The 14963-nt window shown below is 32.1% G+C and overlaps 3 protein-coding genes across 12 annotated transcripts; all 3 read left to right on the top strand.

Annotated features, from left to right (window-relative positions):
* Window positions 1–1490: 1490 nt before the first annotated feature.
* On the top strand, window positions 1491–2297 carry LOC105633797 (protein RADIALIS-like 3). The gene is made up of 2 exons (XM_012216466.4): window positions 1491–1826; window positions 2001–2297. Exons 1-2 carry the CDS (start codon window positions 1561–1563, stop codon window positions 2023–2025), a joined length of 291 nt encoding a protein of 96 aa, XP_012071856.1. The 5' UTR covers window positions 1491–1560; the 3' UTR covers window positions 2026–2297.
* Window positions 2298–4690: 2393 nt separating this feature from the next.
* LOC105633799 (Maf-like protein) lies at window positions 4691–10097 on the top strand. 10 transcript variants are annotated; one of them, XM_037641691.2, is made up of 12 exons: window positions 4691–4850; window positions 5081–5152; window positions 5246–5320; window positions 5676–5759; window positions 6406–6486; window positions 6543–6674; window positions 7284–7353; window positions 7429–7520; window positions 8156–8197; window positions 8282–8362; window positions 8565–8669; window positions 9800–10097. In XM_037641691.2, exons 1-11 carry the CDS (start codon window positions 4818–4820, stop codon window positions 8634–8636), a joined length of 834 nt encoding a protein of 277 aa, XP_037497619.1. In that variant the 5' UTR covers window positions 4691–4817; the 3' UTR covers window positions 8637–8669; window positions 9800–10097. The 10 variants fall into 10 exon arrangements, with proteins under 10 accessions (XP_037497619.1, XP_037497618.1, XP_037497620.1 ...); XM_037641690.2 differs by lacking the exon at window positions 9800–10097 and having other exon boundaries at window positions 8565–8921; XM_037641692.2 differs by lacking the exon at window positions 9800–10097 and having other exon boundaries at window positions 5233–5320; window positions 8565–8921.
* Window positions 10098–10490: 393 nt separating this feature from the next.
* Window positions 10491–12496, top strand: KCS4 (3-ketoacyl-CoA synthase 4). The gene has a single exon (XM_012216474.4). The coding sequence runs from the start codon at window positions 10721–10723 to the stop codon at window positions 12227–12229; it is 1509 nt and encodes a 502-aa protein (XP_012071864.1). The 5' UTR covers window positions 10491–10720; the 3' UTR covers window positions 12230–12496.
* Window positions 12497–14963: the final 2467 nt, after the last annotated feature.

The raw sequence follows: 14963 nt of genomic DNA, 5'->3' as shown, positions 1-14963 counted from the left end.
GGTAGAGATGTGTATTCAGTCGTTGTTTCTACTTCAAAACAAGAAATGGATTCGTGTCACATGCCAGTATCTTTAGCATTACTATCTATCTACCTTTCACAAGAAAAAAATCAACACATGGCCTACTGTGCACTTCTCTATCCCGAATTTTACCTAACTGAAGAAAATTTTTGTATCGCTTCCGGCCAAAGTAATTATGGCAACAGCCACAAATACAGCTGTAATCTTTACCTCTTAAAAATATAAATGTAATGTCAGATATTTGAAATTTAGAGTGGCTACTGTTAGAAGAGTTTTAACAGAATACTGACTTCACCGCTGTGTGAAGACGCTTGTGAGAACGGAAAAAATGCAAAAAGATGGCCATGCAGGTGGTGATTTATTGTCCGGAGAAGAAAGAAAGGTTTACATGAAGAGATCGAATTGTACGTAAAGATCTAGTAGCCAGGGAAACAAGTTTTGGAAGGTTGTATAAAGAAGAGAGAGTAAGAATTAACAGTGGGAGTGGTAACTACTGTGTTGGCTTTTGGAATTTGAAAACAGCACAGAAAACGCCTAAAAGGGAAAATAATTAAAAGTGGCTTTCTTTCTCTACAGCACCATGGATCGACAGTATCTCACCCTGGAGATTTTTCACAAGCACCCGTGAACATTACATGAGTACAGCCACTGGATTAATATGGACCCACTGGATTCCTTTCTTTCATTATATACATATGCATATACACTAGTAATTGTATGGCACTGCAACTGTTTGTACTATATTGCTCTCTGCACAGAAACTGAACCAAACCCTGAACCGTGTAAACCTTTTCAGTTTTTTTAAAAATACAAATGTATACTAGCTTCATGCCAAAAAGCAAACAGAAATAAGCTGGTCACTATTTAATATTTGTAATAATTTCTAATTATTTATATATTTTATTCAATATTTTTTACGGATAATTGAAAAAAAAAGAAAGAAAGATCATTCCCCAATCAAAGGAATATGCATGTAAGAACAAATTACATGAATATGACATGCATTTCATGTGACTAATACCTATGCCATCACACTATATGACCATTAATCAATGCAAGCTGGGTAGAAACAACAACATATATACATATATTTATATAAACAATTAATAAAAATTAAAAGGAAATAATAAAAAAAATTTTCCTTATTTGTCATAGTTGATATATACAAATACAACCTTTCTCCCTCCGTTTCTATAGCTAAAGACTGTAACCTTCAAATTACAAGTATAGCAACCATGCCGTTACATAAATTAAGTAACTCCACCGTTACATAAATAGAGTGAAATTTTATGACTAGATAGCTTGTTTGCAATGATTTAGTAAATGAATCCTTATAACTGCCAGAAAGCACAATAAACAAATTAATCCACTGATTTGCAACAAAAGCAAAAGCAAAAGACCCACCACCCCACTTTTTTTTTTCTGTCTCTCTCTCTCTGTCTCCACCTATATAAATAGCAGTAACAGCAGAAACTCTTGCTCATACCACTTCCTCGATATATATCCTATATCTTAATTTCTTTAAGCATATTATTTGGCATGGCCTCAGCCTCAGGCTCTTCTTGGACTCCAAAGCAAAACAAATTGTTTGAGAATGCTTTGGCCATCTATGACAGGGACACCCCAGACCGTTGGCATAATCTAGCCAGAGCTGTTGGTGGTAAAACTGTTGAAGAAGTAAAGAGGCATTATGAATTACTTGTTGAAGATGTCAGGCAGATTGAAGCTGGACAAGTTCCTTTGCCCAATTACAGAAAAGCTGGTTTAACCGCCAAACCCTATAGCTTCATGGATGAAGAAAAAAGGTATATATATATATATATATATATATATATATATATATATATATATATATATATAGATATATATTTCTTTTTCCCTTTTAATTAAGAATTTCAAGAATTAATGTGTTTCTTCCCATAATGGATTATCTTTCTTCAAAAGGCTTAATTATCTTTCCCTTTATAATTTCCTTGCAGGTTGAAGAGTCTTAAGTTGCAGTGAAGTATGAACCGGGTCATACCCATTTGATCAATAAGGATCCATTCTTTTTGGTTCTAGCTAAAAGGGCAGTCTTTAAGTAACAAAGCTTGGAATGTAATTAGATATTTATGTTTTCTTCTCCCTCCCATTTATATCAGTGTAATTTCCCATTAAAATATTATTGTAAAATGTTTCCTTAAGATGGACCAAGGAGTCATAACAACTGTGATGACTCATATGCCCTTATTATGGAATGGATTCTTATGTACTTAATTAGACTACTCATTTTAGTACCTGCCAGCTTTGCATATGTGTTTATTTTCATATTAACACCTTTTAATAAATTCAAATTTTAAATACAATTATAACGTACAGATTAAAATTATTAATATATATATATATATATATATATATATTATTAATTCGAATACAAAATTGATCTTCTAATTAAAAAAAATTAATAGTACTTATGAACAGTTAAAATTAAAAAATTTCAATAATATTATTTTGTTAAAAGCTTTTTCTAAAATTATAACTGATGTCAAACAATATAAAACACAAGATATACTTGTAAATATTTGTGTATAAAGAGAGAATTTACAGATTTTTTAATAATAATAATAATATACTAATACATATGTTTATCTAGATATTTTCTCGCATTTATATAAAGAAACACTGAAAATCTGAATAGGAAAATTTAAAATCATAGTAGTAATTTTGGAGAAAAACATATTATGGATATAGTTAAAATAATGAAGCATAAGAAGCATTTTTATTTAGCATATACAAATAAATAAATTTAATTATTTAGAAACTTTTATTAAAGGGTTTTTTTTAATAAATATAAATTGCACCAATGTCTTTCTAGTAAGTTCATATATACATTAATTTTAAAAAAAAAAAATTATGCGAATTCAAATAAATTAAGGTGATTCTTGAAAATTCGAGCAACTTTTAATAAAAAGAAGTGATTGGATGTGAAGATTCTCTTTACGAGACAAAAAAAGATAAAGAACAATGGAGTTCTCACATCAAAATTATTGTTAGTCCAACTTTGTAATCACTTCATTACGCGAGAAAAAAAGGAATGAAAATCCAAGAACTAACTCTGTTTCATTTCAGGTGATTTTGGAATTGGGAATGGAAATAAGATTAAGGAGAGTGGCAAACAGCTCATATGTGCTTGGTATTCCATATTCTGGTTCTTCTCGATATTTCGGTTGACAAAGAAGGTAGGAGATGCTAATTATTTTCCCATCTTAATTTATCATTAACTCCATCACCTTTTAGGCTTATATAGTATATCATGTGAATATCCTCCAATTTGTCACATCCAAAATATTCATAGGAATCTAACATTTGTGTTTGGAAAGGGGAGAAAACGAATGGAAAGAAAAAGAGGGAAAGTAAACGAATCTTTTCATTTCATGTTTTTTAGGAAGGAGACATTAAAATGGGAGAGAAAATGATAGGGAATTAGAATATGGTCCTGCATTTGAATTCTCTCTAAATCGAGGGGAATATTGAATATATACATATATTTATTTATTTATGAACAGACAATTAAATCGATGAAAATAAATTATATTATCAAGTAAATTTGACTCGTAATTAAAATGTAATGATATATGTTTTAAAAAAAAAAAAACTTAAATTAAACAGAATGAAGGATAAAAATTGTATTTTGACCTTCTAACATTTCCCCCTCACTTTCCAAGCAAATGAGGTCAAATATATTTTCTCGTCTCTAACATTCTATTCCTTCTTTTCTTATTCCCTTTCTCCTCTCTATCAACTTTTCCCAAACAAGTCGTAAGGGCCAAGAGTTTAAAAGGAAAGTCAAACACTTTTTATGAAGACATATATTTACAACTAAGAAAATTATGAAGACATATATATATATATATATATTTTTTGGCACTAGCACTATATTAAATTTATTTTTTCTGTTTAATAAAAAAATTAAACTGTTGATATCAACATTGAGAGATTCATAAATTACGGAAAATAATTAATAAATCATTTTAATCTTAAAATAAAAATAATATGATCAATAAAAAGCAGAAATAATTAAATCAATTTTATTAACTAAGTTAACCTTTCAAATTTTATTATCCATTTAAATTAAGCAATTAAAAACTTAATTCTCTTTGAAATTCAAACATTTGTTCATGAATTATCATAAGTGATGTTATAATTTTGCACTCACTCTTACCTACTTTATCTAATTTTTTTACCACTACAATTAAATTGGAAAAAGGGTTTCACTATTGCCTTTAAAGAAAATCTTATTTTCATACGGTGGCTGAACCAAAAATAATATTTAGGGAGGGCAAAAAAAATTAAAGAGGCAAAATTAAATAAATTCACTATTTTATAAAGAAAATGTAAACTTTTAAAAATTTTTGAAACAAACGGAAGCGGAGATTATTGCTGGTCACCCCTAATTCTCCATTTTTCAATGTGGAAAATATAAGTTTGTTGACTGCAATGTAATTAAATATATTTTTAATATTTATATTGTACTAATTTTTTTAGGGCTCATCAACCTTAATTCCTCACCACAAAATCATATCGTTAGCTATTACATTCGACAACTGAGGTCAATCAGGATCCAACTGTCGCATTACCAATCATTTAATGGGCCAGGTAACGGGGTCCAATTAGCCCATTAGTGCACAAAAACAATTGCGAAAGGACCAATTAGGGATTTACGCAATAAACACGCCCCTTTTCGCCCGCGCAGGATCCACTCTCGGACGCTGTCTGTCTCTGTTTGTAGTCGCGCTAGCTCGACATTCCACTCAGGGATGGAAGCAAGTGCTACTTCTCCTCCTTTTAAGGTAATTTAAAAAAAAAAAAAAAAAAATTCAAGCTAACATTTGGTGATTTTACGTATTTAATTTTGGAAGCAAGCAACTAAAGCGAAGAACAGTAAGTTAATGCTTCAAAATGATCAGAAGTAGACACGAAATTTGAATGTTAGATGACTAATTTGGTACTTAACTGGTGATTATCATCAAGTTTTAGTATTATTTTGAGTTAAGAAAGGATTTGTTGTTGACTATTGCAGATAATCTTGGGATCATCTTCAATTGCTCGGAGGAAAATATTAGCTGAGATGGGATATGAATTCACCGTCACTGTAAAATTTTAATTTCATTTCTTCCTTTTCTATTTTCAGTAAGAAATAATTCTTGCTAATCTTTAAAGGTTAAATTCCAGTGTGTTTTTTCAGACTGCAGATATTGATGAAAAATGCATCCGCAAAGAAAAGCCAGAAGAGTTGGTAATGGCTCTTGCTGAGGCTAAGGTATTATCGCCACTGTCTTTCATTGTTTGCTTTATTTTTACTGTAAAACAGTTTTTAAGACAGTTGTAGGGTAATTAATGAAAAAGGCAAATGTTCTTTAATTTGTGGTTAGTAGTTTCTATCCTCAAGCGCAATGGAAAGGTTCAAATGCACAATCTGGTTAGCATTGTTGTTTTTTAACATGAAGGGGATTTTAAATTCTAACCTATGTCGTATTGCCTCTTGGCTGTTGATCACTATTTTGGATATTTGAATTCGCTTGTGTTTTTGTAACATAAACTGTGGAATTTGAGACTTGGATTTTGGTTCAACTGTTCAAGTCTCATACATTAACTGAGTGTGAATTGTATCTCAGGCTGATGCAATCTTATCTAAGCTACGAGCTGATAATAATCAAGAGAATGATGGTGAATTGAGTATTTTGATTGCAGCCGACACAGTATGTCTTGTTTCCTTTTTCATTACTTTGATGCTTCTGGTTTGGACAATCAGGTGCATCTACTCTAACCTAGAGCCCTTGTTGGTCTGAGGATACAAGTCTTCTGCTAGGAGAAAACTATTTTGCCTAGTTACTGCCTGCAAAACTTCCAATCAATGTGATCGAAATGTTACATATGAGTTGATGGGAAATTTTTTAGGAACTTTACCTTGAAAATCCAATTAATTCAAACTTCTTTGTTAGCATGACAGAAGTATGGTTTGGAGATGTACTATTTATATTTTGGAGGTATTTGTGGAACTGAGCTCGTGGTTGTAGTCTTAGTTTCTTATTTCTTGGCTTAGGCCCTTTTCTGTGACGAAAAAAATAGAAAAGAAAAGGATAGTTGCCTATCAAAATTATCAACAGTCCGCGTCATAAATTTATGGTCCGTGCTGAAGAGGTAATCATGAGTTCCTACTGTCTGGACTGCTGCAAAATGCTTATTGCATTTCATGATTTTTGTTGATTTTCTGTTGTAAAATCTTTTTCTCTGCCGTTACTAGCAGTAATTTGATAGTTTTGTCATTATTGCTTTTGCTATTGTTGTCTCGATACTCTTGGCTTTTGGTTGTGTAACCTTGACTGGTGCAAACCTTCTTCTCAGGCTGAAGCCATCTTGCAAAGGCTCTCAGTGCATGACTACATAAAGGATGCTGTGCCAGCATTATTGATTACTTGTGATCAAGTATAAACCTAGTGCTATTATATGCTTTGTTCCAATTAACTTTTTTATATCTTAAGTTTTTTTTTCATACCTTTCAAGATTGTAAGAAAAGTCCCTGTCATGTCAATTGGCTGCTAATTTGCGCATCTTCTGAAAATCTAGCCTCTCAGAACACAACTCATAATCAAGAGAGAGATCTAATTACGAAGGTAAAAAATAATGATTTTTGCAGTTAACTGGGTCAGCAGGTTGAATGATTAGTTTCTAGGATATGCAAGCTTGTATTAGAGTATGCTGTTTCTGCCAAAAATAAAGAATTGTCCGGAACATATTAGATATTACTTGAGAATAAGAGTCAACGTGTCCATTTAGTTTACACCCAATGAACCGTTAGTTTGATAACAAATATTGTTTGGTTATGTGGATATGAAGTCTTGTGAGAAATTCATTATGCATAATTTTAGAGGATAGATGCTTGTAGCTAACAAAAATTTAAAGATGGTTGAGTTCACTCCAAGCTCAGGAACAGAATTATGTCCTCCATATTACTGTTGAGCCTTTATCATCCATTAGTCATATGGTGCAGATAGATCATCTCATTTTTGTAAGGATGCCTCGGAAGAGCATGAGACAGTATCCATTCATCATGCTAGGAGGTTTATGATTAAATGTGTCCTTTGCAACTTGAATCCTCAACCATAAATGGCTTCTGGTGATAAGTAGTGCAGTCATGCTTGGAAGATTGAAATTTCCAAAACTTTCCCTTCTGCGGATTTGTTAACTACTTTTATCTCTTACTGTTACTCAACAATCTGAAGGTGGTGGTCTATGAAGGTTCAATCAGGGAAAAGCCATCCAGTGAGGAAGAAGCACGACAATTTTTGAAAGGTTTGGTTTATTTTCTTTTATCGCTGTAATTTTACTCTTATATTGCTTTGATTATATACCAATCCTGAGATGCAGGTTATTCTGGGGGACATGCTGCAACTGTGAGTTCTGTTCTTGTTACAAATCTTAAGACTGGATTCAGAAAGGTAGAATGGGACAGAGTGGAGGTACGATTTGCTTTTCTTCCTTTTGGTCTTTTCCTGTCATAATTCATAATAGAAAAAGCCTGTTATGTTTTGCCCCAAAAAATTTCTTAGTAAATAGAAATATTTGAATGACTTGAATACTACTGTATCCCATGATGCTTTAACCTGACCACAGAAATGAATGAATAAATAAATACACCATTGTGAATTGATACCCACTTTCATTATGCTTTTTCTCTAGCTACCTCCAGGGTTAATTAATCTAGCTCACAGAATTTTTCGATAAAGAGAGTAATTTTGTGAGATAAGAATGCATAATAATGTTTCAACTTGAGAAATGTTTATTTCAAACTAGCTTGCTGCTAGTTTTATTGTACTTCATAGATTCTCATGAGAGAAAGATCTTGTTTCCTTGGTTGGTTGATTTGATGGAGTTTTTGGTACATAGTTGTACACATAAACTGTGTGTCCACAAGGCTTCAAAAGTATATATATAACAGATTATATCTTTCATTTATCTTTCTTCTTTTTGGTGATAAGTTTTTTGGCTTGCTAATCTCTTATAAAGTTCTCCATTTTGATGAGATGCAAAGAGACCCTTATTAATTTCTCTACAGTGGACCTAGAAATAACAGTTAGAAAATAATGCATTGCAGATCTATTTCCACGAAATACCAGACGAAGTCATTGAGAAGCTGGTAAAACTTGTTTTCACTTCACATGCTGCCTTCATATCGTTTGAATAACTATTAGTGAGTGTGTCTTTCTTTCTTGATTTTCAGATCGAAGAGGGACTTGTGCTCAGAGTTGCTGGAGGACTTATAATAGAGCATCCTTTGATATTGCCTTATGTTAAAGAAGTGGTTGGTTTTCTAATCCCTTTACCTGATCCTAACACCTCATAATATGCTTAAAGCACTAGCTGTAGGCCTGTCATTTTGAGGTTGCAGGTGGTGGCACACGCAAAATGAATTCCTTGTAACTATCCTTTTCATAGGTTTTAAAGCCTGATAATTATTGAAAGTCCTTGACTGAAACATAGTGATGGTGGGTATCTTTTTGCAGGTGGGGACAACCGATAGCGTGATGGGACTTCCCAAAGCTCTTACTGAAAAACTTATGAAGGAGGCTCTCTAGCCTAGTGCAGCTATTATCTTTTCCATTCTTTTGGTATTTCCCGACTGACATCCTTTGCTTTCCTTTACTGTTATGCTTCCTCTGAACATTGCTTGATTTGAAATGGTTAAACAAATTATTGGTTATCGTTCCCCATCAGCTGATAGAGTAGGCACTGATTTTCGTTTATCAGGGATGACTAGTTACTTAAATGTTGAGCTGTGAACAAAATGCTATTTGCCAAAGTTGCCCTTTTGTTAAAGCTACTTGATAGGAATATATAGTAGACTGCATATTTTTATGTTACTGGGCATGATATGAGTAGAGAAAATTTTATTTAATCTTGTTTAGCATTGTGATTGAAATTGTTTTTCTAAGAAACACTTTTAAATGTCGTTGAGAAAAATCAGTTTGAGATATTTTTTTTTTAGTTGTTTTATAATAAATGCTTTTGGTATGCATTAGTTAAGAACGTGGAATTCATTTGAAAATAAATTCTAAATAAAAATATGAAACCATTTGTAAATGAATTTTATTCAGAATTTATTTGCAGTAAATTTTCATATTTTTTATGATAAGTTTAAAATGTGAAATTAATTGAATTCTATATGTTTTTTATTTATAATAAATTTAAAATTCAATTTAATATTTAATAATTGTCTAAAATACCCTTGATGAAAAAATAATAATAATAGAGAGAGAGAGAGAGAGAGGAGTAAGAAATGAGAACGATAGATATAGAGGGGAGAGAAGGATGAATGAGAAAAGAGAGAAAAATACGACACGATGGAATGAAAAAGAGGGAAAAAAAAAAAAAAAGAAACAAGATAGACATTTTGATCTAAAATTTAGCTTTTTCTTTTTGGATTTTATTTGAAATTTCATTGATTTTGATGGAAATTAATTTATTTTTGTTTCAGTTTCATTCGTAAAATTGAAATAAATATTTTTTTAACCTTATCAAATTCTAAAACTGAAAATTAACATAAAATTGTGATATTCATTTATGACAAATGGGGTTAATATAAAATCTTAATGGTCAATAATAAATATTTTCAACAAATTATTTCTTTTAACAACTACTCAAATAGGAATGTTTTACAAATCCAAGAATTGTTTTGACAATTTTTTTTTTCTTGCAATGTGGGCCATTGATCTTTATATTCACACCATACCCTTGGCAGAAAAGGGTCATCTTGTTCAGATGTTATGTTCGTGCACCCAGCCTGTTAGAATCCATTACCAGCTGGATTTCCACGGTTGGACTAAAAGTGTTTCCTGGTGCTGTTCTTTCATCTCCATAGCTATTAATTAGTTTGACTGAAGTGTAAAATGTAGCCTCAAAACGATAATGTCGTACAGCGTCAACTGGGTCGTTTCATAATAATACATTGAACCAGGCTTTGCCATCACTTCTGTTTACCATATCTTGTACATTATGAAAGTCAATATTTATGAATCATCATTATATATTTTGTTTAATGTTATCAATTTTTAAAATGATTTAATTAGTTAATATTTTAAATAATAAAACAATATGAAAAATTTCTATTGACAGAGTGACGGATAAAAAGGGAGGGGATATTTTCCTCAAAAAAAAAAAAAAAAAAAAAGGAGGGGATAATAGCCGCTGGGCTTAATTGATAAATAGATGTACTGGGCCAGAGGCCCAAACAATGTAGACCTGCTATTTACTGGGCCAATAGTTTGTGCAAGGATATATGGTAAAACTATGAGTATGTACATGAAGGATCAAAAGTGACTTTACTAATTACTAGAAGTAGAACCGTACATTCCACCTCCCGAGATACCACCCACATGGCCAGTTGGCCACATCACAATAACAGTTATTTAACCGTCAAAATAAAAATAAAAATAAAAACACCTAAATTCACTGACCGCAGCTCTCATCCAAAAGTCATATCCTGCACAAACTCAAACTCTGACTCTCTCTCTGCTCCCTCCCTCCATTTCCAACTCCTTCCTTCAATTTCAATTCTTCTCTCTTTACTTGTCGAAATTAGATTTTCGGCTTTACATTTATATAGTGAATAATACTGAACAACCAGTTTTTAGCTGATTGATAGTAATATACAGCAACGGCCATGGACACCGGCGGCGAGATTCGGATCCACCAAACCCGAAGGCTTCCAGATTTCTTACAGAGCGTGAATCTCAAGTACGTGAAACTAGGCTATCATTATCTAATCTCCAATCTGTTAACCTTATGTTTCATTCCTTTAATTGTAGTAACCTCAATCGAGGCTTCTCAAATGAATCTCGACGATCTCCGCCACTTATGGCTCCACCTTCAGTACAATCTTGTGAGCATCATTATCTGCTCTGCTTTTCTCGTTTTTGGTTTGACCGTTTACATTATGACCCGCCCTAGACCCGTTTATTTGGTCGATTATGCTTGTTATCGTGCTCCCGATCATCTCAAGGCTCCATTTGACCAATTCATGGAACACTCCAGACTCACTGGAGACTTTGACGAGTCTTCGCTTGAGTTCCAGCGTAAGATTTTGGAGCGTTCAGGGCTTGGAGAGGAGACTTATGTTCCAGAAGCTATGCATTATATTCCTCCTCGCCCGTCCATGGCCGCGGCCAGGGAGGAGGCCGAGCAGGTCATGTTTGGTGCGTTGGATAATTTATTTGCCAACACGAATGTGAATCCTAAGAATATTGGCATTCTTGTTGTTAATTGCAGTTTGTTTAACCCCACACCGTCACTTTCGGCTATGATTGTGAATAAGTATAAATTGAGGGGCAACATTAGGAGTTTCAATTTAGGAGGTATGGGCTGTAGTGCTGGAGTTATTGCTGTGGATCTTGCTAAGGATTTGTTGCAAGTTCATAGAAATACTTATGCAGTTGTTGTCAGCACTGAAAATATTACCCAAAATTGGTATTTCGGAAATAAGAAGTCTATGCTGATACCCAATTGCTTGTTTCGAGTCGGTGGCTCTGCAGTTTTGCTTTCAAATAAATCTGGTGACAAAAACAGGTCCAAGTATAAGCTTGTCCATGTTGTCAGGACACACCGCGGTGCGGATGACAGGGCGTTTCGATGCGTGTATCAAGAACAAGATGGTGCAGGGAAGACTGGTGTTTCATTATCAAAAGATTTGATGGCAATTGCTGGTGAGGCTTTAAAAGCTAACATTACTACCTTAGGTCCTTTGGTTCTTCCAATTAGCGAGCAGCTTTTGTTCTTTGCAACTTTGGTTGTAAAGAAATTGTTCAATAAAAAAGTGAAGCCTTATATCCCAGATTTCAAATTGGCATTTGATCATTTTTGTATACATGCTGGAGGAAGAGCTGTGATTGATGAGCTAGAGAAGAATTTGCAGCTTCTACCTGTACATGTGGAGGCATCCAGAATGACTCTTCACCGTTTTGGTAACACTTCATCCAGTTCAATTTGGTATGAATTGGCCTATGTTGAGGCTAAAAGAAGGATGCGTAAGGGCAACCGTGTGTGGCAGATTGCTTTTGGAAGTGGCTTCAAGTGTAACAGCGCAGTATGGGAAGCACTCAGGAATGTGAAGCCGTCTGCTAATGGTCCTTGGGAAGATTGTATAGATAAGTATCCTGTGACATTAGTTGCCTAATACAAGATAAAAATTTGCACTTTAAATCATTTTCCAATTCCCTTCGGGGTATTTTTCATCATGGATTAAGAATCTAACAGTTACTATATACCTTCCCCTTGTAGCCTTTGATTTGTACTTTCATGGGTCTTTTTTATTTGCTTATGTTATGAAAGTGAAGATGTGATTTTCCTGTACTTCCTGTTTGTTGTATTTCTTGTAATCCAAAATTACTGGCTTCAAATGCTTGTGTGTTACAGTTCTATATGGAAATTTCTCTTCAACTGCTGTTCAGAGTGTCTCATTCTTGTTTAGCGTAATTGAACTTGTTTTTCTTTGATGCATTTATTAATTTTTTTGTCAAAAAGCAAGATGTTGCACTCCATATTTAGCCATCTGGCATTGTAGTAATTCACAAAAGATGTATATTTCTTGTTAAGAATAAGAAATTTCTTACGGATAGGAATGGCTAAAGGTTAATTTAGCTTTATATGTAACAAAATCACAATGGCCCGCATCCCTAATTATACTGATCATGATTGGCAAGATTTTACAAATCATGCCTACACATGGGGGGAGTGGAATCTATCTCACAAAGTTCTTTTATGACTCTTTACTTGCTTGCTTCCTCAAATAAGTAGTAGTAGAGATTAACAAGGAGATTATTAGTGCATTTAGAGTAACGCTTGGAAATCTAACATGACAATAGCTAATCTTTCTAAGTATCACTGGCTGTGGAAAACCCAAAAAAAAAAAAAAAAAAGAACAATGACACGTACCAAGCTTGTCTAGCTCCTAAAAATGGGGATGGAGTTACACCAGTGTTTATTGTGTGAATAAGCAGTCACAACATAAGCATAGTTTTTCTACTTAAATCCATAATCCTAAAACTTGTCTATCACTTGTTTGCTTGCTTACGCATTTAGAGTTCCTCAGCTCAATTGAAGCCAACAGAATTTGAGCGTGCCAAGGAATCTAACGTTACATAAGACTCTTTATATTCAATACATTTAGTGAGTGACCCATCCCATCTTTTTCTAGGATAACATATATACTGATGCTTCTGCAGTTATATATACTTATATATGAATGTAGACAAATCATATATAATCATATTACTGAGAGAGAGAGAGAGAGAGAGAGAGAGAGAGAAATTTCTGACGCTAAGATCGTCTAGAAGAAGACTCCACCCACCCACGGTACCATAAAAACTGATAACGCCAATTGACTATTGCAATTTGCAGCCTTGAAGTTCACTTAATTTGACAAATTCCAAGAAATTCTGTTTGAAATCAATGCATGCGTTTTTCAAGACGGTATTTCACAAAAGAAAATATTACTCCTATTTTAATAGGTTGATTAAAGATCGTAATTTGTATTAAAAAAGGTAAATAAAATACTAAATGAAGTCGTAATTTTAATCAGATTTTAATTTTCCCTATTAAAAAATAATTTAATATTTTATTCATAAAAAAATAAAAACAGATAAATGTTACATTATTTTCCAAATTGCAGTATTTAAAAACAATTCAACTTCAATTTCAAATTGACTATTAGGTATTAACAAAAGCAAATTTAGGGAGGGAAATGAACAGTTCAGATTGAAAGAAAAGTTCGATTGTATTCCCTATGGCTTGACACGTCGTCCTTAATAGCAAAAATAGTAATATAGAGATAATAATAATAATAATAATAATAAGACTATCAAAATACGCATATTTTTATGCCTTAAGTGTTATTCCACATTGATTGTTAGAAAAAAAATACATATATAAAGCGTGTATAAGTAGTGATTGGATTTAGTTTTATATTTTTAATTAATTACTTTTTAATTTATAGAAATTGAATGTTAATCTAATATAAATTATTAATTATTACTCGTATTGACTACTGATTGCCAGCATGGCAATCCGTGTGACAAAAAAGAGTTGGAGGAAAAATCAAATAATAGAAAAGATTAGCTAGAGTTTGTTTTGTAATTAGTTTTACCAGCTGTACATAATTAGTTTTAGTTCTCTTCTTATATATATGATTTCTGTAACAAACTGTAATTACGCTTTTAAGAATAAGAATTATTTCTTCTTCTTCAAGTAATTTCTCTCTTTTGTTAACTTGCGTTGGACATTAATTAGTGGAACTAAAATTGAAATAAAATTATTAGTGATATTGTGAATATACGTATTTCTAAAATAAAATGATAGGTAATTAATCACTTATAATACTTTTTTTTATTAAATATAATTAGAATAAAATTTCTTTTTACAACTTATTTGGGTCGTATCAATTATAATTCAATAAATCTATTATCTTTATATAAACCTTTTGTGTTATAATGAAGTTCATTATAACTTTATTACGTTCCATTAGTTAGTAACTCCATTGTTTAGATAATATTTGTTAATTATAATTTTATTAAATTCCATTACTTTATAATTCTATTATTTAATAAAAAAAACTTAAATGCAAATCCATTATAATTCAATTAAATTTCATTAGATTTTATAACTCCATTATTTAATAAAAAAAAATTGAATATTTATTAAATATAAAAAAATAATTATAATGATAAAACAAAAAATCACACATCAGCACTTCATATTCTAACATTACAAAATTATATATTTATATAGATAGATGGCGGTTGTTATCTTTTCTTTTCTTTTTTCTTTTTTCTTTTTTTTTTTTTTTCTTTTAGAAAAATGAACGGTGGGACTTATCTGAGCACGACTTTTTAGTGTTGAAAAATAATGTCCAT

The sequence above is a fragment of the Jatropha curcas genome, chromosome 9, assembly GCF_041381405.1.
Source record: "Jatropha curcas cultivar XTBG-Jc1 chromosome 9, XTBG_Jcur_1.0, whole genome shotgun sequence".
Classification (NCBI taxonomy): domain Eukaryota; kingdom Viridiplantae; phylum Streptophyta; class Magnoliopsida; order Malpighiales; family Euphorbiaceae; genus Jatropha; species Jatropha curcas.
This window is presented reverse-complemented; position numbering and strand designations above follow the sequence as displayed.

Coding starts and splice junctions, on each gene's coding strand:
- LOC105633797 (XM_012216466.4), top strand. CDS start 1,561: ATGGCCTCAGCCTCAGGCTCTTCTTGGACTCCAAAGCAAAACAAATTG. Junction 1,827..2,000: donor TTCATGGATGAAGAAAAAAG/GTATATATATAT, acceptor ATTTCCTTGCAG/GTTGAAGAGTCTTAAGTTGC.
- LOC105633799 (XM_037641691.2), top strand. CDS start 4,818: ATGGAAGCAAGTGCTACTTCTCCTCCTTTTAAG. Junction 4,851..5,080: donor CTACTTCTCCTCCTTTTAAG/GTAATTTAAAAA, acceptor TGACTATTGCAG/ATAATCTTGGGATCATCTTC. Junction 7,521..8,155: donor TAGAATGGGACAGAGTGGAG/GTACGATTTGCT, acceptor AATGCATTGCAG/ATCTATTTCCACGAAATACC.
- KCS4 (XM_012216474.4), top strand. CDS start 10,721: ATGGACACCGGCGGCGAGATTCGGATCCACCAAACCCGAAGGCTTCCA.